Source organism: Xyrauchen texanus, chromosome 38, assembly GCF_025860055.1.
Source record: "Xyrauchen texanus isolate HMW12.3.18 chromosome 38, RBS_HiC_50CHRs, whole genome shotgun sequence".
Taxonomy (NCBI): domain Eukaryota; kingdom Metazoa; phylum Chordata; class Actinopteri; order Cypriniformes; family Catostomidae; genus Xyrauchen; species Xyrauchen texanus.
In genome coordinates this window covers 16,377,121-16,398,495 of record NC_068313.1, presented here as the reverse complement: position 1 = coordinate 16,398,495, position 21,375 = coordinate 16,377,121, and the positions used below count along the sequence as shown (strand labels likewise).

Below are 21,375 nucleotides of genomic sequence, written 5' to 3'. Positions count from 1 at the left end.
CTCTGTAAGACACCAGAGGGCGACGTTGATCTTGATGAGGTTGAAATAAGCAGAAATGCCATTATCGCAAGGCCTTTTGATATTTCATTTTGTACTGGATATGTGCCATTTGCACTAGTTAATGCCAATTCTTGATAGGCTATCAGTAATTACGTTTGCACTAGTAAAAGCTTTTAATTCTTGAAATAAAAAAGATGGCAATATACATGTGGAAAAAAACATTCTTACATTTTAACTAGTAAAAAACATAACTTTTGATGACTGTAACTGCATTATTACTGGTAGAACTTCACAATGATCTGTCATTCACAAAACATACAATGATGGCCAAAAGAGTGGAATAATGTACAGATTTTGCTCTTATGGAAAGAAATTGGTACTTTTATTCACCAAAGTGGCATTCAACTGATCACAATGTATAGTCAGGACATTAATAATGTGAACAATTACTATTACAATTTGATAAACATTTTCGAAACTACTTCAATGAGTTCTCATCAACAAAAATCCTCCACATGCATCAATGACAGCTTTGCAGATCTTTGGCATTCTAGCTGTTAGTTTGTCCAGATACTTAGGTGAAATTTCACCCCACACTTCCTATAACACTTGACATAGATGTGGATGTCTTGTTGAGCACTTCTCACACACCTTATAGTCTAGCTGATCCCACAAAAGCTTAATGGGGTTAAGATCCATAACACTCTTTTCCAATTATCTGTTATTCAATGTCTGTGTTTCTTTGCCCACTCTAACCTTTTGTTTTTGATTTTCTGTTTCAAAAGTGTCTTTTTCTTTGCAATTATTTCCATAAGGCTGCACCCCTGAGTCTTCTCTTTACTGTTGTACATGAAACTGGTGTTGAGCAGGTAGAATTAAATGAAGCTGTCAGCTGAGGACATGTGAGGTGTCTATTTCTCAAACTAGAGACATCTCTTTCTGTCCTTGTTAGAGGCAGTTGTCCTTTGTCTTTGAAGACTGTAGTATACACCTTGTTTGAAATTTTTTGGCAATTCCAAGCATTTGATAGCTTTCATTCTTCAAAAAAATGATTGACTGATGACTTTCTAGAGAAAGCTGTTTCTTTTTTGCAATTTTTGACATAATATTGACCTTAAAACATGCCAGTCTATTGCATACTGTGGCAACTCAAAAACAAACACAAAGACAATGGTAAGCTTCATTTAATGAACCAAATAGTTTCAGCAGTGTTTGATATAATGGCAAGTGATTTTCTAGTACCAAATTAGCAATTTAGCATGATTACACCAGGATAAGGTGTTGGAGTGTTTACATTGTCCCTGTAGTGCAAATGTCCATTACTAATATCGACAATTGTATTTCAACTACTAAAAATGTATCATATCATATTCTTATTTTATTTTAGATATCTATATTATTATTTTAACTAGTAAGAAAGACTTTTTAGATATCAATTACTCTTCAAAAAAAATCTAAAGCCATTTCCAGAGATCTGAAATACCAAATCTAACTTGTTGAATTTTTACAGAAAAAAATAAATAAATATATATATATATATATATATATATATATATATATATATATATATATATATATATATATAAACATTTTTATTAGAATTTTTTTTATTGTACATACCTATAATTCATATCCTGCACATGATTAAATGCCAAAAGCACTTGCGATATACTTGCTATATATAGAACCAATGTTATGACAAATAGAGACATACTGGAAAAGTTGTATTTAAAATAAATAGAGAGTACTGGCAATTGCTCTTTCAAGCTATACAATCTTGCCTAGTATTTTTGTTCAAATTAATTCGCAGGGAGCAGACATATCAAAAGTACAATACAAAATGTACTTATTAGTAGCCTATAAATATTTTGTAAACAGTCCACTCTGCTAAATTCATACTGATCATTGGTTTGTCTTGCATTACATTTAATTTTCCATTATTGTTTTTTATATATAAAAAATATGTTAGCATTCCTTTACTACTACTACTTATAATAATAATAATAATAATAATAATACGTTTATTTTATGTAGTGCCTTTCTGCCAACTCAAGGTCGCTTTACAATTCAAACAAGTCATCACATGAGAGAGAAAACAAACAAAGTGAAAGACTAGTACAGAATACAAAAATAACACAATATAAGGATAGATATAATGGTATATCAGACAGGATATCAGAAATTAACCAAAAAAAGTTAAAAGAAGTTATAGATCAGGGAAACAATTAATGAAAAGGTAGGTTTTCAGTTCGGTCTTGAAATCAGATATGGTGGAGATATCACGGAGTGTTTTTGGTAGCAAGTTCCATAATTTGGGGAATGTGACACTAAACACCCTTCTGCCAAGTGATGACGGCTTAAATTTTGAATATATTGAAGTTTGTTGAGTAATTACTTGAAGAGACCACAGAAGAGAGCATTACAGTAATCGAGACTTGAGGTGATAAAGGCATGAACAAGGGTCTCTGCATCTTTGGAACTGAGGATGGGATGGAGCCTGGCAATGTTACGGAGATGAAAAAAGTCAGCTTTAGTGAGAGAGGAAATGTGAGAAGTGAAAGAACAGTGAAGACACCTAGATTGCGGATTGTGTGTGAGGGTTGGGCCATAACTCCATCAATAGACAGATTGTAGTATGTACTGGTAAGATTATTGGTACCTACAAGTAGGATGTCTGTTTTATCAGTATTAAGTTTGAGGTAGTTATGAATCATCCAGTCCCTGATTTATAGAATGTCTTGATGCTGTTAAGGAAGTGGGGAGATGGACAATGTGTTTGGAGTTGGCATAAAGTGTTGTATCATCAGCATAGCAGCAGAAATTACCATGCTTCCGAATACTTAGCCAAGTGGGAGCATGTAAATAATGAAGAGTAATGGGCCAAGGACAGAACCCTGAGGAACTCCTTGGGAAACTGGAAGAGCGGGTTCCTTTGACTGATTGATGGATACATAGTGCTGACGGTCAGAGAGGTAGGAGGTAAACCAGGTAAGGACAGTACCAGAAACACCAATAGCAGAGAGGTGAGAGAGAAGTAACTGCAGTAACTGTACTGCATTTGTTGACATTGCACTCACCAAGAAGGTGAGCTAAAACTGTGAACATTTTGAAGAACATTTTGATGTCATATTTTGGCCAAGTGGGAGCATGTAAATAATGAAGAGTAATGGGCCAAGGACAGAACCCTGAGGAACACCTTGGGAAACTGGAAGTTGAAAAACACAAAACGACACACAAAAGAGAGAGGGTCCCATTGGTATACTGTACATCATAAATTAAACTCCATAAGAGCAAGAATATAAAGGATTTATATGACATGCAGGTCTGCATGAGGAGCAACATCAAGAAAGATGTGCAGCAGCAAAGTGATGGACCTGTTCCAGAGATGATCCTCCGTAGCATCACTATCAGTTGTTACTGTTGTTTCATTGTATGCAAGGGCAGTCTAGCTGTAATGCTCTACATGTTGGTCATCTGACAAGCATGCAGCAGTTCACAGTCAGCTGGTGTCATCATGGACAGTCATCCACTGAATGTGCTGCTTCTAAACAGCTTGCAAGGCCCTGTCACCACTGCATGTGTGGAACACAGGAGGCAGGAGCAGCTGACAAGACTGAAGGACAATATGAAGGATGCTGGTACAGCATACAGTAGCAGCAGTACACAATCCAGCAGGGCCTGAAGCTTCTTGGTCATGCATACATCCTGATTTTATTTTCTCACCAATACACAAACACACACTATTCACTTGCACATATTGTGTGACATACCATGTACTTGGAGCTCATTGTCAAACCAAGAGTGTGTGGAGCTATAGCCTTCAGTCACTGTAGCCTTCACAGCACTGGTTGGTGGTTAAATGAATTAATTCCTTTACTCAACCCTGTCCAGATCAGATTGTTCTTTAAGAGATCACTCTGGAAGACAATGACATCAATTAGTTGGTTTCTTTGCCTGCAATCAAGGAATATTTTCAATATTTGTGTTCCTCCTTTCGGTTGTAAGGTCCTAACTAATTTACTTTAAAAATAAAGAAATTACTCTGCATGTATGCAAATTATGGATAAATCAAATATAAATCTTATTGATATCGATTGAGTCTGTTAGGTTTGACAAAATTTCAACAACCAGGCACTGCATATGTGCAACTACAAAAGGAAATGCATCATCAGAGCAAACAGAGGAATCTAGATCAGTGTAGGAGTTAATGTGACTAAACTTGTAAACTAAATCTATAACTTTGTCAGTTGTTGATAAATAAAATGTAACCCCTTGTTGTACAGGTTTGTTTGTCCTGAGGATTAGAAGTATTCTTTCCAGATGCTTCTCCTGTTTCTGATATATCACTCTTTATGATGATGAAAGCTCTGAAATGATCATGAAAACTTGGCATTCAATCTGTTGAGTGATGTCAGGTAAATCATCAAGAGCATTATTAACAACTCCATGCACATCTTCTAGAATATATGTCACAAAAACAAATGTTTAAGCCAAAGAGCTTTTTAAACACCTTATATTTACAGATACAAAAACAGGAGTGATACGATCAAATTAGAACATGTACATGTAGTTTAATTTTTTTTTTACATTTGGGCCAAAATATATTTTTGGGTCCATCCTGGTGCTTGATATATTGTTGACACATGACACATTACCTGCCTTGTCAACTGTCTGGTTAGCTGCATCGCCAACGTTAGAGGTGTTCAGAGTTATATATAGACAACCGAGTAAGGGAGCAGGCAAGAAAGCACCATTAAAGGGAATGCGGAAATGAGCAGAATATGAACAGTATGCTTGTAAAAAGTGTGGTGACAAATGAGTTTGGTCACAACTTCCAAGACTGTGGAAGCATGGATAAGAAGAACAGCTGGACAGGGTCAGGAAAATTGCAATATTTTAGAACTCTGTATAGGTCATTATTATTCCATAGCATGGGCAGTGCTAGAGGTGGTCTTGCAGGGCTTAAGACCCAAATGTTTTTAGTAATGTCCTCATTGTTTTCGAGAATCCCCCTTGAGCATTTTTTTAAATCATGTGTTAATGTATGTAGTGTTAAAAGCATGCAACTTCTGATGCTTGAGCGTATCTGAGGCTGAGACAACATAGTGAGGCCTTTTTAAAAAAAAGATTTAATATGTACTTTATTTAAATGAATCCTCACTGATGTAACATTTCATTTTTTTATAAAAAATATATCATATCCCAATTTTTCATGAAAGGATGGTCCCATGCGTATCCACAGAGGTCAGAGCTAATTGGCCCCAAATATGCATTGACCCTAGGACAGCCCCTGTGGTTTCTTACAAAAAACACACAAAAAATGCACTATTTCATATCAAATCACTTTATTGCCATTTCATCATGTACACAAGTGTAATGATGAGTGAAACACTTAGGTGTGCTGTCCACACATGTCAGTCATATAAATATAGTATACACACAATGTGCTTTAAGTTTTAGCTCTTCTAAATAATAATAATAATATTATTATTGTGGTAATTAATGAATAATTAATGAATAATTTTATTTAATGAAATAAATAATTAATAATTTTTTATTAACATTGTATTAAAGGTGTATTTGTTTCACAACGTTAGTTGTGCAATGCACTTTAGCATTGCTTTGTTTATCCGTGTTATAATTCTTACAGAATATCATACCCTTCTTATTTTATTTCTATATGATGACTCACATCACATGAGTCCATGAGTCTTTTTTTAACGATTCTTGGAAATGAACCTTTTCGCAGGAATGACCATGAGTATTTGAGGAAAGAACAAATATGAAGTCATTTTTCAACATAGGCAGATACTTTTGAGACAAATTAAGCTTATTCGAAATATCCACTTCAGGAATGTGTGCACCATTAGCTGTTAATTTCAATCCCATTTATACTTATATAACATCTCAAGTATTCTATAAACAAATTAATCTCCATTGTAGTTAGATCAGTCACTGTGAGCCCACTTTAAATATTTTTCATAACAAATCTATTCCTCCCACTTACGAAAAACAATGTGTTTAATGGGGGCAAATAGCCCCCATTAAATTTATCATAATTAGCAATTGGGGGGGCTTGTTACCCCAAATACTGTCCTTTCACTTAGTGGACATTTATTTAAAAACCTTTAATGTAATCAACTTTATCAATTGAAAAAGACAAATATGCATTTTGTCTCAAAATGCTGTAAATCTGTTCATTTCAGGAATTCTCATTAGCTACATAAATTTGCAACATTAAAAATAACATCAAATATTAGGACTACATAAAATTACCTAAAAATCCATCTTTAGACATTGTACGCAATGATCTCATGGATCAGGGATATTTTGCAGTCTAAAGTGACAAACGGATGTTGGGTAAAGTACTATGGTAGTTATTACTACCCTTGCTTCTCTGCAAAAGATACATGCACATTTCTAAAGAGTGGGAGGAAACCTCTGAAGCGCGCGCGCGTGGGTTAGTGATGCTCGTATTTAGAGAGCCAGAAGTGACTGCGGTGTTCATGAACATGAACCATGAGCTCTCATCTGAACCTGCTCAGAACTCTCATTACAATCTGCAATGTTTACACATGACGCATACATGAAGAATAAAACGGAGCGTTTTCACAGCATCAAATAGCATGGTGATGGACTATTGTGGCGATCCTTAATTCTCATGACGGATTTACAGGACCGTGATCGAGAGCATCACGGTGTGAGTGACACTTTGAGGGATATTTAATCACCACCAACAACGATGTCGGTTTTCCACGTGTTTTGCTTTGCTCTCTTACAAATGCTGTTTTTAACGAAAACATACCTCTGTGTGGAAAGTGACTTTTGTAAACCTGTGCTACTTGACAATGAACATTTCCCAAGTCACCTCATCAAAATGAGTGACAAACTGAGCAAAGAACATGTTGTTTACAGATTACGCGCATTTAATCAGGAATTTTATCTTAATCTTCTGCCTGACTCCAGTTTTCTTGCTCCTGATGGCATATTTCAGTATGACACCTCGTCTTTAGGCTCTGATTTTAGACGGTGCTTTTACTCCGGTGATGTTAACACAGACACGAATTCATACGCAGCCCTCAGTCTCTGTCGAGGTGTCCGAGGAGCGTTTTCTTACAATGGGATGGAATACCTTCTCGAACGCAGGTCGAGCAATGAAACTCAAGGACTGACTTCAGACGATGCTGAAAAAACGCACATCATCCGCAGGACAAGACACATTCACAGTCCATTCACTGTAAAGTCAACCTCTCGGTGCGAAGTTGCATCTGGTTCAAACCAGGACGTTGTGGGGTCATTAGAAAAGTACAGACAATTAAAGGGACATAAAAGGAACTTGACAGAAACTTTGTTGAAAAGCATAAGCAGATCGAAAAGATTCGCCTCTATACCAAGATACGTTGAGGTCCTGGTTGTTGCCGATGAGTCTATGGCGAAATTCCACGGTGACGACCTCAAGCATTATCTTTTGACCCTTATGTCTGTCACTGCAAAGCTGTACAAACACCCCAGTATCTTGAACTCCATCAGTATAGTGGTTGTGAAGTTTCTGGTGATTAATGAGGCTGAGAAAGGACCTAAAGTATCCAGTAACGCGGCGCTAACCCTGCGCAATTTCTGCACCTGGCAGAAGAAGCTCAATAAGAACAATGACAAACATCCAGAGTACTGGGACACAGCTATTTTGTTTACAAAACAGGTAAGAAGGGATGTTCACATATCCGAAATTAGTCTCTTCTTACATTGGGGGTTGTGTTTTATGTGCCAACATCTAATTTAACTGGTGTATTTAAGTCAAAAAAATTATTGACTGTAATATGAATGAATCAACCTTAATACATCAGGACACACAAACAAAACACATTTTAAGGGTTAGATCAGGTAGACATAGCCCCTTAAGATAGCAATTGCATGTCACTACTTTTAAAGTGTTATTGTCGTATGTGGGGTGTTTGGTGCGCAATTGCGCATTTTCTCAGCAAAACAGAGATTTTGCTAACTAACATGATACACCAAGATAGAAAATAGTAAAAATATAAAAATAAAAAAAAATGGCAAGGGAGTGCCTCTAAATGAAAATGTAATTTGCTTCATTACACTTTGATGCCAATGTAAACTTATAAGTGTACCATTACATCACACGAAAGTTGAGCGGACACGCTACGTGTTCCTGCCAAAACACGGAAAGTAATTCTGACTCGAGCACACGGGTGATCCAAGTCAGCCGTCATCAGAATGGTATCTGCAGTGCAATGGCACCTGTCATATTAACTACATTAAACTCGTGCTTTTATTTCTTACATAAATAATATAAGCCACACTGTTTAAGGTGGAAACCTCAAGTTGTTATTATTTATCCCTTGAAAATAGATTTGTTGGTGTAACCTAATGTGTTATGTTAAATAATATTTTTACTTGAATAATACCCAATTGTTACCACATGGAGCACAACTTTTAATGTAAAGGGATAGTTCACCCAAAAATGAAAATTAACTCATCATTTACTCATCCTCATGCCACCCCAGATGTCTATGACTTTCTTGATCTGCAGAACACAAAGATTTTTAGGAGAATACTTCAGCTTGGTTGGTCCATTCAATGCAAGTGAGTGTTGGCCAGAAATTTGAAGTTTCAAAAAACACATAAAAGCAGCAGAAAGCAATCCATATTACTCCAGTGGTTAAATCCATGTCTTCTGAAATTATATAGATGTGGTTGAGTGACAGATCAATATTTAAGCCCATTTTAGAAGAAAGTCATTCACATCTGGAATGGCATGACACGAAGGTGAGTAAATTATGAGAGAATTTTCATTTATGGGATAACAACCCTTTTCAGTGTATATATATATATATATATATATATATATATATATATATATATATATATATATATATATTATTTATTTATTTTTTGAGAAAGTTTTTGCTGATTAATATTTTCAGGAAAATATATATAAAAATGTGTAATTCTCATGCACAATTTCTCTAAAATGTCACTGTTCCTCAAATGTATGACTGTATGAGAAAGTTTAACCATTTAAGTAAAAAGAAATGCAATGCAATGTATTCACTCTTCCCAAATGTTATCCCTAAGGGCACCAGGTGGCTGCACTGTGATGTTCTCGTTCTATAGTTCCATCTGTCCACTGAACTATGTCGTAACTACAGCTGTTTACAGGCATTTTTGACCACCCTTGCTGATCCGTGCAGCCCTGTGCTTTTCATTATGTGGATTAAGCTTATACTCCAATCTGACAGATTGGTAAAAGACGGTCCAGACACACACACTTTGAATCATATCTAATCACTGAGAAAAGTACAATGAGTCAGTCTGGAGATTACTGTAATGTTGTGATTACACAGGCTGGAATAAAGTTAGCTAATGTCACTCTGGCATCATTGAATTCTTAAAAGAAGTGATTAACTATTCCAGAATCATTTGATGCTTGTTATGTCACATTGTTTTAAATGTTTTCAGATCATCACTGGTTTCATACCATAATCATTGTCTCTTACAGGACCTGTGTGGGGCCACTACTTGCGACACTCTTGGTATGGCTGATGTAGGCACCATGTGTGATCCTAAAAGGAGCTGTTCAGTAATTGAAGATGATGGCCTCCCATCAGCCTTCACAACTGCACACGAACTAGGTAAGAACTCTGTTTGGCTTCCAAGACTTTTCATTAGAGACTATCAAAACCATCTTAAACAATGGTTGCTTTGAATAAGAGGGTTATATATATGCCTGCAATTGTAGTTGAGCCAAGTAAAAGGTGAACTGAAGATTCCTGAACATGGTTCACCTCATGGTTCTGAGTTCTCTGGCCAGTGCCCACTCTAAAACTCTTATTGTGGAGTAATTAGGTTGAATCCTTTACCATGATGGAATTTTGACAAAGGCTTCTTACTCCTGAAATTCTTTCTTTGATTCTTTGATCTTCAAACATGACTTTTGTTCAGCCTGCAGTAAGTGTCAGCAGTTCCAGGAGAAAATTCCTATCAAGGCATTATTATTACAGTAATCACTAAAACAATGACAACTACAATCAAGAGTTATCCTCATCTCTTGAACCCAGTGAAAACAAGGTTTTAACAAAAGACAGATGGGAAAACATTTTCAGACGTTGAAAGAACAGCATTTGCTGGGGTGATCCCATCAGTACTAACCTTAAATAGTGTGTACAGACCAATTCAATCCTTAGACATGTTTGTGTGTTAGTCACTCATCTGAAACCATCTTACACCTTGCCAAAAGGGACCTGACGGACGGTTGGACAGACAGACAGACAGACAGACAGACAGACAGACAGACAGACAGACAGACAGACAGACAGACAGACAGACAGACAGACAGACAGACAGACAGACTAGATAGATAGATAGATAGATAGATAGATAGATAGATAGATAGATAGATAGATAGATAGATACTGTAGACAGACAGACAGAAGGATGGATTGACAGACGGAGAGACAGACCAAAATTGAAAACAGATAAAGACTGACAAGGCTTTGATTGGCTATTTCTCCTGTCCAGGACATGTCTTCAGTATGCCACATGACAATGTTAAGGCTTGTGAAGAGGTATTTGGAAAGTTAAAGAACAACCATATGATGTCCCCCACACTGATCCAGATTGACCACCAAAGTCCCTGGTCCATCTGTAGTGCTGCCATCATCACTGACTTCCTTGATGCTGGGCATGGTAAGTTTGGCTTCTCTGTTGTAATAACCTGTCACACATGATTATATAAGACATCCACAGTTACATTGGCAATGCTTCTCAAATGCTACGACACATTCAACATAAGTCCTAAGTCAAGTAGTCTTGATGTTAAAGGCATACATGAAATAATTAAATCAGTGACTGGTTAGGAGTTTGTAATCCCTTGTGATGATGATTTGATATTGTTATCGAATGTTTACAAATTCTTCATATTTAATAGAAAGATGTTTGTATCTAATTTTCCTTTTTGTATTTTTCTAGGTGAATGTTTGCTGGATCAGCCCCAAAAGCTGTTAGCTTTACCAGAAGACCCTCCAGGCGTCAACTACTCAATCAGTCGTCAATGCGAGCTGGCCTTCGGTGTAGGCTCTAAGCCCTGTCCTTACATGCAGGCCTGCTCCAAACTGTGGTGCACAGGGAAAGCCAAAGGACAGCTGGTGTGCCAGACTCGCCACTTTCCTTGGGCCGATGGTACTAACTGTGGCACCAACAAGCTGTGCTACCGAGGGATTTGTACTGATAAGCAAAATGCCACTGAAGTCAAGGTGAGTGATCCCGGTACTATAGAATTTATCTCTTTCCATAGCAACTATGTCTGACTGCAGATAGATGCGCTTGTATTGTGTTGTTTATTAACATGCCAGTTATATAAATGTTTACACAGATTTTAATTTTAGTCATAATCTTTTGGCAAAAACGTCAAATTTATTCATTTTGATAAATTTGACTCTGACTAAAATGGCAGATCATTTTAGCCAACAAAAATAACATATGTTAGTTGCAGAGCTATACTACTCACCAGCAAACTTAAAGGGGTAGTTCACCCAAAAATGTCACTATTTACTCGTCCTCATGATATCCCAGGTGTGTATGACCTTCTTTCTTCACCAGAACACATTTGAAGAAAAATAGAAAAATATCTCAGCTCTGTAGGTCCTTAAAACTGAATGGAGATTTCTCTTTTGAAGCTCCAAAAATTACAGACAGTCAGTATAAACGTCATCCATATGACAACAGCTGTTAAATTAATGTCTTCTAAACGATTGCTTTTGGTGTGAAAAAACATCAGTATTTAATTACTTTTTAACTATAAATCAACACTTCACGGTGGTGTCCAAGTGGTCTCTTGAGTAACATATTCACATTGCTATGGATTCAGATGTAATCTCATGTTTTCCACTTGGTTGAGACATCCAGGATGAGCACACAAATGCACCATTGTGAGTAAATAAACAGATAAATACAGATCTAATCCAAAACCAACCAAGCTACTGTATAGCATTCATACTTCTGATGCTGCTCTTCCGGCTGTGACGCACGTGTGTCACTTCACACGTGTTTCACTTCTCATGTGTTTCAAATTCCAATGCGATTACGTCACACGGGTGTACCGCTGCTCACCAGAAGCAAGATTTAGGGTTAAAAAAGTACTTCAATCTTTAATTTTTCACACCAAATGCAATCGTGTTGCTTTAAAAAAACATTAATTTATCAGCTGGTGTTGTATGGATGGTGTTTATGCTGACTGTCTGGGACTCAAAAGAGAAATCTCCATTCACTTGCATTTTAAGGACCTACTGAGCTGAGATATTTTTCTATTTTTCTTCAAATCTGTTCTGGTGAAGAAATAAAGTCATACACACCTGGGTTATCATGATGGTGAGTACTGTAAATAATGAGAGAATTTTCATTTTGAGGTGAACTATCCCTTTAAGGCACTTTTCCACCATTGGGACAAACGGTTCTCATGAACAAATGGCCAGCATTGTGCTTTAATCAAATCATATCAAACCATGCAAACTGAAGTGGAAATGCTACTGTAACCATTAGGCACCATGCTCAGAACCAGACAGATGGTGGAAAAGTACTTTTAGTTAGTGAAGCTGGTCAACCAGCATGGTCTGTCTAGAGAGGCTGTTTGACTTCCTGGTTAAGTTAGTTAAGCAGCTTTGTTGGGACACCAATACACCAGTATCCTATGCTGTAGGTTAGCATCCAGATCACCAGCTAAATTTGTCTTTTCAGCAGGGATGTCATTGTTTCTGAGCAATGTGGACTGTTTTTGCAGGTAGATGGCCATTGGGGTCGGTGGGGTCTGTATGGTCCATGTTCCCGTACATGTGGGGGAGGAGTACAGCTGGCTAAGAGAGATTGTAACAACCCTATCCCGGCAAATGGAGGCAAATACTGCCAAGGATTGCGAGTGAAGCATCGCTCCTGCAACTTGAAGCCCTGTAAAGAGTCAGGTAAACTGTCTCTATTTATTTATGTCATGTGTAATAACATGGTTTAGTCAATATTCCATTTTGATATTGATTGTTTCATTGATTCATTGGCAGGAAAGAGCTTTCGAGAGGAGCAGTGTGAGGTATTCAATGGCTTCAATCTCAACACGAACAGACTTAGCCCCTCTGTGGTATGGGTTCCTAAATACTCTGGAATCTCTGTTAAGGACAGATGCAAGCTTATCTGCCGAGCCAACGGCACTGGATACTTCTATGTCCTCTCACAAAAGGTAAGTAAATTGATATTTCTGTATAAACATTGCTCAACATTCTCAGAGTTCTAAGTTCTTTTAACTTTAGTGGTTCATTTGCTCAGGAGAAGTAATAACATCCCTTTTGCAGAGAAAAGAATAGACGTGTAAAAATGGTGGCCGCTTATCTCTCAGATATGGCCGTGTGGAGTGAAGGAGTGCAGGTCACGTTGACTCTGTGATGGAAACGGAGCAACACTCACAGTATTAGTAACGAATAGAGCTGCAGTGTTTCAGTTTACAATGGTTACACATCTCATTTTATTAAACCTTTTAAAACTAGAAACAGGCGAGCCTCTCCATTTCTGTTTTCCCTTTACTCTGCCTCGGTAGTACAGGGGGAATTCACAAAGAATGATTTGAAGCTGCAAATAGAGCTGCTTATTTACAAGCACTGCCTGTGTTGTTTAGTACCCGATTCACTAAAGAAATTATGCTAAACATAATTTGCCCAGAGCAATTCCCGAACTTTTCCGGAAGGTTCTGAGTGCTAAGTTGTGATGGTTGCAAAACCTGAATCAGTTCTTTAAAATTTAGACAATGCACTGGACTACAGTACAGCACACATCTCGATATATCCCCAGTTATATTGTTCTTTTCTATTGGTTGATAAATATTTGATGAACTACAACTGCCATGATCAATAGAAAATGTGTCTTTTTAATAAAATGTTGTTTACCACCTGCATTCCGCAGACGTTAAGAAATAGTTCACCCAAAAATGAGAGTTCTCCCCTCTTTTAGTCATCCTCATGCCATTCCAGATGTGTATGGCTTTCTTTCTTCTGCAGAACACAAACAAAGGTTTTTAGAAGAATATCTCAACTTTGTAGGTCCATGCAATTCAAGTCAACAGAACTTTGATTAAGAGCATATTACGTCAGCATAAAAGTAATCTATATGACTATGATGGGTGTGGTGAGAAACAGATCAATATTAAGTCCTTTTTTACTATAAATCTTTCAAACAGCCCTTTTTAACCACTCATCTCTTCTAAGAGTTTCTAACCCTAACCCTTGTTTTTGCCAGTTTACATTCTTCTTGCATATCACCACCTACTGGGCAGGGAGAATAATTTATAGTAAAAAAGTACTTAATATTGATCTGTTTCTCACCCACACCCATCATGTCGCTTCTGAATACATGGATTTAACCACTGGAGTCGTATGGATTACTTTCAGGCTGACTTTATGTAATTTTTGGAGCTTCAAAGTTTTGGACCCTGTTGACTTGCATTGAATGTACCAGCAGAGCAGAAGAAGTTTATGTTCAGCAGAAGAAAGAAAGTCATTCACATCTGGGATGGCATGAGGGTAAATTGTGTAAATGATGAGAGAATTTTCATTTTGGTGTGAACTATCCCTTTAATAGTGCAAAGTATTTTTTTTTCTGCAGGCAAATAGCAGTTTTTTTTTTCAATTTGGAATGCCCAATTCCCAATGTGCTCTAAGTCCTCGTGGTGGCATAGTGACTCAATCCGGGTGGCGGAGGACGAATCTCAGTTGTCTCTGCATCTGAGACTGTCAATCCGTGCATCTTATCATATGGCTTGTTAAGTGCCTTACTGTGGAGACAGCATGTGTGTGTAGGCTTCACTCTATTCTCACAATGCGCCCCACTGAGAGCGAACCACATTGTAGCGACCACGAGGAGGTTACCCCATGTGACTCTACCCTCCCTAGTAACTGAGCCAATTTGGTTGCTTAGGAGACCTGGCTGGAGTCACTCAGCATGCCCTGGATTTGAACTCGCAACTCCAGGTGTGGTTGTCTATTTAATAATATTTAATAATAGGCTCATTTACATAAAAGAAGGCATGTTTGAATTAAGTGCTTAACTTAATTTAAATGTGCAATGCTATTTCTGCTCATTTAGTGCCTAGTTAAGTTGGATTGTAGGGTATTAGTGAATAGGACACAGATATAAGACACTGATTTAATGCTGCCCCTCGTTATTGCATTAATTCACATCTTTATGTACTTTAAGATACCACACTTAAAAAGCCAGTGTATATTTGCATAGTGCAAGTAGTGAAAGTAAATGTTATTTTCTTTGTGACAGGTGGTGGATGGAACACCTTGTTCCCCCGATACCTCAGCAGTTTGTGTTCAAGGAAGGTGCATCAAGGCTGGCTGTGATGGCAAGCTGAGATCCAACATGAAGTTTGACAAGTGTGGTATTTGTGGCGGAGATAACAAGAACTGCAAGAAAGTCTCTGGAATGTTTTCAAAACCCATGTAAGTCCTTTGTCCTTTTGAATGTTTTAGCAGTGTCATAAAGAGTCTAAAGCAGTGGTTCTCAACTGGTTTCATTTCAGGAACCAAATTTTACATTAAAGTGATGACCCGAATTGCACCAAATAATTTTTTTTAGCACAATAATATATTCTTAAAGGACCATCAAATTTCTTAAATCTATTGCCATATTATAATTTTTTCACATTGCTGGGCCTGTGGAGTTCATGGCAGTATACAACACATTTTGTAAATGTCAAATTTTTTAAAGTTGACATTCTTTTTATAGGGATAGTTCACCCAAAAATGAAAAATCTCTCATCATTTAATCACCCAGATGTGTATGATTTTTAAAAGAATATTTCTGCTCTGTTGGCCTTCACAATGCAAGTGAATGATGACCAGAACCTTGAAGCCCCCAAAGGCAGCATTAAAGTAATCCATATGTAAATCTATACTTTCACTTTCACCTTCTGGTGCGGCAGTGACTTGCACATTCAGCCCCCTACTGGTTGGGTTGGTTAAAGGTGCAGATTGAAAGTAACAAGGACTTAAATATTGATCTGTTTCTCCAACATACCTATCATATTGCTTCAAAACATTTACATTTTATGCATTTGGCAGATGCTTTTATCCAAAGCGACTTACAGAGCACTTATTATAGGGACAATCTCCCCGTAGCAACCTGGAGTTAAGTGCCTTGCTCAAGGACACAATGGTGGTGGCTGTGGGTGGCTGATTACCAGTTTACCAGTTATGTGGTTTAGACCACTACACCACCACCAGAAACCACCAGCTTCAAAAGATATAGATTTAACCACTTGAGTCTTATGGATTACTTGTATGCCTCTTTTATGCCATTTTTGGACCTTCTGAGTTCTGGTCACCATTCACTTGGATTGTATGGACCAACAGAGCTGAGATATTCTTGTAAAAATCGGCATTTGTGTTCTGCAGAAGAAAGAAAGTCATTCACATCTGGGATGGCATGAGGGTGTGAGTAAATTATAAGAGAATTTTAATTTTTAAGTGAACTATCCTTATAACCTGATACAGCTGTCCAAAAAAGCAACACACCTGCAAAGATGCTAAAAAAGATGCAAAGGTCAAACACGTGCATCTAACCCATTTTTACATAGAAAAACAATCAAAAAGCAGTGCAGATGGAGGTGAATACATGTCCTGTGTGTAAAGACCCTTGTAAAATAAATTTAATTTGGTGCTGGTGTCACAATATTTAAAATTTTGTTTAAATATAAAGAACAGCAGAAGTGTGATTTACCAGTCTAAAACATAGAAGAAACATTGGGCCAAATGTTGAATCAGTTTTAGCTATCCTATTAAGTGGCAGATCAATTTGCGCCAAGATATGCATTGATTTGAAGCACACTATGGCATTAATACCAAAAGATATGGTAAGCATTTTTTCCTCCATTTTAAAAGTTAAAAAGCCTATTCGTTTTTAAATCATTCAAACTACACTGCTAAATGCAAATAATAAAATGCAACTCACTGTGTTTAAACAGCAACAGTCCCACCAGTTGAGAACCACTTGCCTAAAGGGTTAACATCACTTGAGGCAATATTCTGATCTTATTTTTTTAGACATGGGTATAACTTTGTGGTGACTCTACCTGTTGGGGCCGCAAACGTGGACGTAAGGCAGCGTGGTTACCGTGGTTTGGTCAACGATGACAATTATTTAGCAGTAAAGAACATCCATGGCAAGTATCTCCTAAATGGAAATTTTGTGGTATCAGCTGTAGAAAAAGACATTATTGTCAAGGGAAGTCTGCTACGCTACAGTGGAACCGGCACATCTGTGGAGATTCTGCATGCTTCCAGACCTCTTAAAGAGTCCCTAACAGTGGAATTGTTGTCGGTGGGTAAAATGACACCTCCTCGTGTGCGGTACACCTTCTACCTGACTGTGGGGTATAAGGAGGACAAGATCTCAAAGAAGGAGGACAGAGACCATGCACAGAACAGTGTGCTGGAGAATGGCAAAAAAGTGGAACTAAAGAAGCCAGACTATCAGACAACTTCTTATAAATGGTTAGTGGCGGACTGGGATAAGTGCTCTGTTACCTGTGGCAATGGAGTCCAGAGCAGACTAATACAGTGTTTGGACTCAGATGGACAAACAGCCACACACTGTGACAGCACCCAAAAGCCCAGTCCCATGCGGGTGTGTGGTGACCCCTGCCCTATGTGGAACACCGGTGAATGGTCCACATGCTCTAAAACCTGTGGGAAAGGCTTTAAGAGACGTCCACTGCGCTGCATAACTCAGACAGGGCTGCTTTTACCCAGAGATCACTGCTCGAGCAAAATAAAGCCACAAGAACTGGACTTTTGCACTGTTAAGCCTTGCTAGTGACTATTTTAGACTTTTGGAGTAAAAGAAGTGATCTCTTCAGCCTGATCTCATGAAAATATTTTTTTTTTGTAAAATGTCATAAAGTGATTTATTAAACGTGTCACGGCAGTTCGTAGGTGAAATGTCCATTGTGTGGCACTTAAAGCAAGATAAATGTATTCCCAAACAGATGAGGTGTTTAGGGTTAATGCTCTTTCAAGTTTTAAATCAACAAAACCCTACCCTAAACCTTAAAACTCAACAATAGTGTATTAAAAAGCAAATGTGAGATTTGTGAAATGTGAGACAGTTGCTAAAGCAACCACATAATTTTGTGGTGCTTCTACGACACTTTCAGCTCTTCTGAACTCATACCTCGGTCCTTTGCATTGCAAGCATAACACTAACGAGCAACTTGATTGAATTAGAAAAAGCTTGTAAATGTAGTTGATTGTGTAATGCAAATGTTAAAATGTATTGACTAAGAAGTCATGCACTAAAGAAAAAGTGTTTCAATGTCAAATAATAGTGTGAGAAACTGAAGTCATTGATGTTTTAGCTCCTCTAGTGTTCATTTCAACGGGAAACTGCTGCGACACGTACAACAAACCATGTAAAAATAATTTTGCAAAAATGTAGGTATAGTAACGTGATGCTGTGAGACCAGGTTGGCTCTCTTTTTGTAGAGTGTCTATATGTGTGTGTATGTGCATGTGTGTGTGTCCTCAGGTGCCTGACCTTTGCAATTCATATAATGTCAAAAAATCATGATAACGGATGAGTTTAAAAGGGTGCAAACTGTTTTACCATTGTATGTTATGTTGAAAGGTACAGTTCCGTATTGCCTACCTCGAAAAGGACAATTGAGCAGCAAAATAACCCAGACCAGGTTAAACATTTTACAATCCATCAAAAAACAGACAGTTACAACGGCAACTCTGCGTGTGATTTGTTGCTGATGTGAAGATAGCAGAATTGTGGCAAAAATGTGGGTTTGTAGTATTCAGATATTGTTTAAATACACATGAACAATTTGACCTGATACATATTGTATGCAAAAAAATAGGGCAACTCGGTCCATGCTCTATTAATATAGCTGAACTAGCTAACTGATTTTAAAAGTGTTCGAAATCACCGAAGACTCAACTTGCAGAACTAAGGGTCACACAAAAAAAAGATAGATCCTAAACACAAATTTATGTTAATAATAATAATTTATATTAATAATAAATCTGAAGTATTAAGCTTGATGACATTGTGCTGTACACAAAGGGACAAAAATAGTTAATATACAATTTAATCAATTTAGCTATTTGCATACAGTATGTAAGTATTCCATAAGAAATATTCTTGGTTGTCTTGATATTCTTAATGATATGGCATCTATACTGCACATGATTTTACAGAAAGGCTTCACAAAATGTAATAAAAGCAGGCCATGGCCTGTTATTACAGAAAGTGATTTATTTGCCACATCTAAAAGTGTTAGTGATAGTTTTCCCCTTCATTTGATAAAAAAAGTAGTCAGATGTACACATTTAATCTTTAATATTCCCCTCAATAACATGAAAAAAGAAGGCTATATTGTCTTGTCTGTCTGCAATGTCCACAATAACTTGATAGCTGTAAAATCACCATCTTTCCTAGAAAATTAACAATGTTTTATTGTATGTGTACATGATCTATTCTCTGCTAGACATATGAAGATTTATTGTAACTTGTACAAATGACCCATGTACACAGATCGATTGTTGCTGTTTACACATATTTGTCTGAAAGGTGCTTCCTTATTTCATTTTTTGATATTAATACAAAAAAAGGCACTTAGGTTTTCTACTGAAATCCATCGTATACTATGTATACATTCATCACTGTGCACAAATAAATACAGAAATGACAAATTGTTTTGAGGCATCTCATCACACAACTGGGCTCTGGGGAAATGTGTACGCATGTCCTGTGTATGTTAACGGAAAGCCTCAAACTGTGCTGAAAAGTGTAGTGGCTCAAGTCATTTTGTCACGTCACACTTGCTAATCTCTTCACCAAAGGCCAGATGAAGTGCCATGGATGCTTCCATGGCATTCAGTGACATTGGAATTCTGTTGATACAACTGTTATGTCTTTCCTGGGAAGAAAAACCAATAAAACTAAGTGAGCTGAACCATCTCCTTTGCTTCACATATCAGGCTGAGCCACAGGTGAGGTAATGTGTTTTTAGGGCTACTGTTCAAACACTTAACAAGAGAAAAACAGGTCCCTTTTCATATTAGTTGTCTTTAACAACTATGTGCTAAAGCATTTGATACAATGTACTTATTATGTATATTCTGTAAATGTAATTTTATTTGTAGTTCCACTGTTAATCTTACACCTAACCCCAACCCTTAAACCTAACTGTAACCCCTAACCCCAACCCTAACCCTACTCCTAAACTTACCCGTACCTCAACCTCAATAGCAGCAAATGTGGATCTTGTGAGAATTTTGCAGAACAACATGACAGTGAATACATTGTATTGTACTGTATGTATTTTAATGCTAGAACTTAGTAGTTAAAGAGTATATAAAGTGTGACTGAAAAACAGAACATACGTACAGTAAAAGGACCAAAGCATGTGTAAAATATTTACTGTTATCAACTCAAACTTGATGGTTTCTCTTGAAAATTCTGTCACTTTATATTTACCCTTGTATTGTTCCAAACCTGCATGATGTTCTTTCTTTTGCAGAACACACAAAATACGTTTTCCAGTCATTGTATGGAGAAAAAAATAAATTAATTAATTTGTGTTCACCTGAAGAAAGTCAGTCAAAGGGGTTTGGAACAACATGAGGTTAAGTAAATTTGTTAATTGTGATTTAGTGATTGAGATACTACCTAAAAGAAAACGGAGACTATAAAATATCTGCATTTACAAGCAGACAGATAATAGGAGTTTGATTTTTCTTTGCCAACTCTGCAAATCTCCTGTTAATTACCCAGTGGTGGTCAGCTATTTCCAACTGAATATTGCCAACTCAGTGATTTCATAACAAATTAAATTCTCCCTGCTAGGGTGATAACATTAGAAGCAGCAAGCTCTACTCTGGCATTGAAATTACAGCCGCAAAAACAGTATACCTAGGTTAAATGAAATCATATAAAACAAAGTAGACAGATAAATACCACTCTGCTTTATATTATTTCAGATTTCTATAGTACTATTATTTCAAAAATATTGTTATTACAAAGTCAAATAGAAAGTGAAATTTGTTGCTTGATTTGTTGAATTCATGTGGAAGCATGTATAGTTAACACCTTAAATGTCTAACAATTCTAAGAGTGATGATATCTGTCTATTCTGGCAATGATGAGAAAATGGTGTCAATCCAGATACCAAAAATAAAGAATATTTCCACTAAAGACAAAAGTAATAATATGAGAACTGAGAGGATGCAAAGCAGAAAAACAGTTTCCATTCAGTCACAAGATCTACTAATATGCACAGCTCTTACATAATGAGGATGATGCAGTATA

General features: G+C 37.0%; 1 protein-coding gene across 1 annotated transcript; it reads left to right on the top strand.

Moving 5' to 3' along the window:
* Positions 1-6,525: 6,525 nt before the first annotated feature.
* On the top strand, positions 6,526-20,012 carry LOC127631730 (A disintegrin and metalloproteinase with thrombospondin motifs 15-like). The gene is made up of 8 exons (XM_052109994.1): positions 6,526-7,699; positions 9,521-9,653; positions 10,540-10,707; positions 10,990-11,273; positions 12,797-12,974; positions 13,068-13,243; positions 15,325-15,500; positions 17,103-20,012. Exons 1-8 carry the CDS (start codon positions 6,743-6,745, stop codon positions 17,872-17,874), a joined length of 2,844 nt encoding a protein of 947 aa, XP_051965954.1. The 5' UTR covers positions 6,526-6,742; the 3' UTR covers positions 17,875-20,012.
* The last annotated feature ends 1,363 nt before the right edge of the window (positions 20,013-21,375 follow it).